Below are 994 nucleotides of genomic sequence, written 5' to 3'. Positions count from 1 at the left end.
ACAGGTGGACTTGAGCAAGCCTTTCATCCAAGTATCTATGGACACCACCTCCTCCTTCCAGCTCTGGTCCTGGTCAGCCAGTAGCATGCGCATGGCCTCACAGTGCCCTCGAACTGGGAAGTAGACAATGGTGTACGGCGGCATGGCTGCTGCGTAGACGGAGGCACGAATTCCGAGCTGCGTAGACGGTAACGGATCTTGGGTGTGGAAGCCAGCCTACAAAGTGAATTCCTATCATGAAAAAAGAAACAGAAACGTTTAGGGTCCGTGTTCCATTTTCCTCTCTCTTAAATGTGGAGTGCTGTCTACGTAAATCCGTAAAAATACTGTTCAGGTGTTTGCCTGTTTGACTAGTTTGTCAGATTAACAAGAAACAAACCCAGAATCACGTGGATTAATTTATACAATTCACAGGCCTCATTGAACTAGTCCTTTGCTTTGGTTCTGATATCATGTGGCCACTCCCAGGATTAACCGTACATTGTCTTCCGAAAGTTCGATTACAGGAAACTTAGAAGGTGCTGTCCTCTTGGCTCTCTCTCCTCAGCCCCTGTATGTACCCAGAGCCCTGCGCTGTCAGGGTGTCTGATGTTAGCTGCTAGCGCAGATCCACCAAACACAGCAATGGAGGTCGGCCTGCCATATTACACAGCAGACATTTCATCTTTGCCGCCTGTTTTTTGTCACTACTCTTTCTTTGCTTCTTGTTATGCTTTGTGATTTTCTTTCATCTTTAAAATTAACCCTTGTATCACATTTCATGCCCCCATCACACACAATCATAACACATAAAATAAATAATAATATAATAGCATACTTTTCCCCAATAAAACATGAGTATATTTTCAAGGTTTACAATTAAAGGTGCAGATAAGCAGTCTCTTCCAGAAGGGGCAGCGTGCTTAGAAAAGGAGGTCTGGAAAAGCCTGGGATAAAACCGGACTCTCTGAACATAGCGGACAATGAGGACTACTGAGAACTCAAGAACAATGGC

General features: G+C 44.8%; 2 protein-coding genes across 2 annotated transcripts in view; one reads left to right on the top strand and one right to left on the bottom strand.

The window, feature by feature from the left end:
- Abcb5 (ATP binding cassette subfamily B member 5) overlaps nucleotides 1–994 on the top strand; it is an 87,078-nt gene that overhangs the window by 70,901 nt on the left and 15,183 nt on the right.
- The window catches only part of LOC101982620 (glutathione S-transferase P-like), a 4,261-nt gene that overhangs the window by 578 nt on the left and 2,689 nt on the right, over nucleotides 1–994 (bottom strand). The window contains exon 2 of the mRNA XM_013346963.2: nucleotides 49–216. Coding sequence (XP_013202417.1) covers nucleotides 49–216 — 168 coding nt within the window. The remainder of the gene's footprint in view (nucleotides 1–48; nucleotides 217–994) is intronic.

This window comes from Microtus ochrogaster, chromosome 1 (genome assembly GCF_000317375.1).
Source record: "Microtus ochrogaster isolate Prairie Vole_2 chromosome 1, MicOch1.0, whole genome shotgun sequence".
Taxonomy (NCBI): domain Eukaryota; kingdom Metazoa; phylum Chordata; class Mammalia; order Rodentia; family Cricetidae; genus Microtus; species Microtus ochrogaster.
Note: the sequence above shows the minus strand (reverse complement) of the source record. Positions and strands in the feature narration are given on the sequence as shown.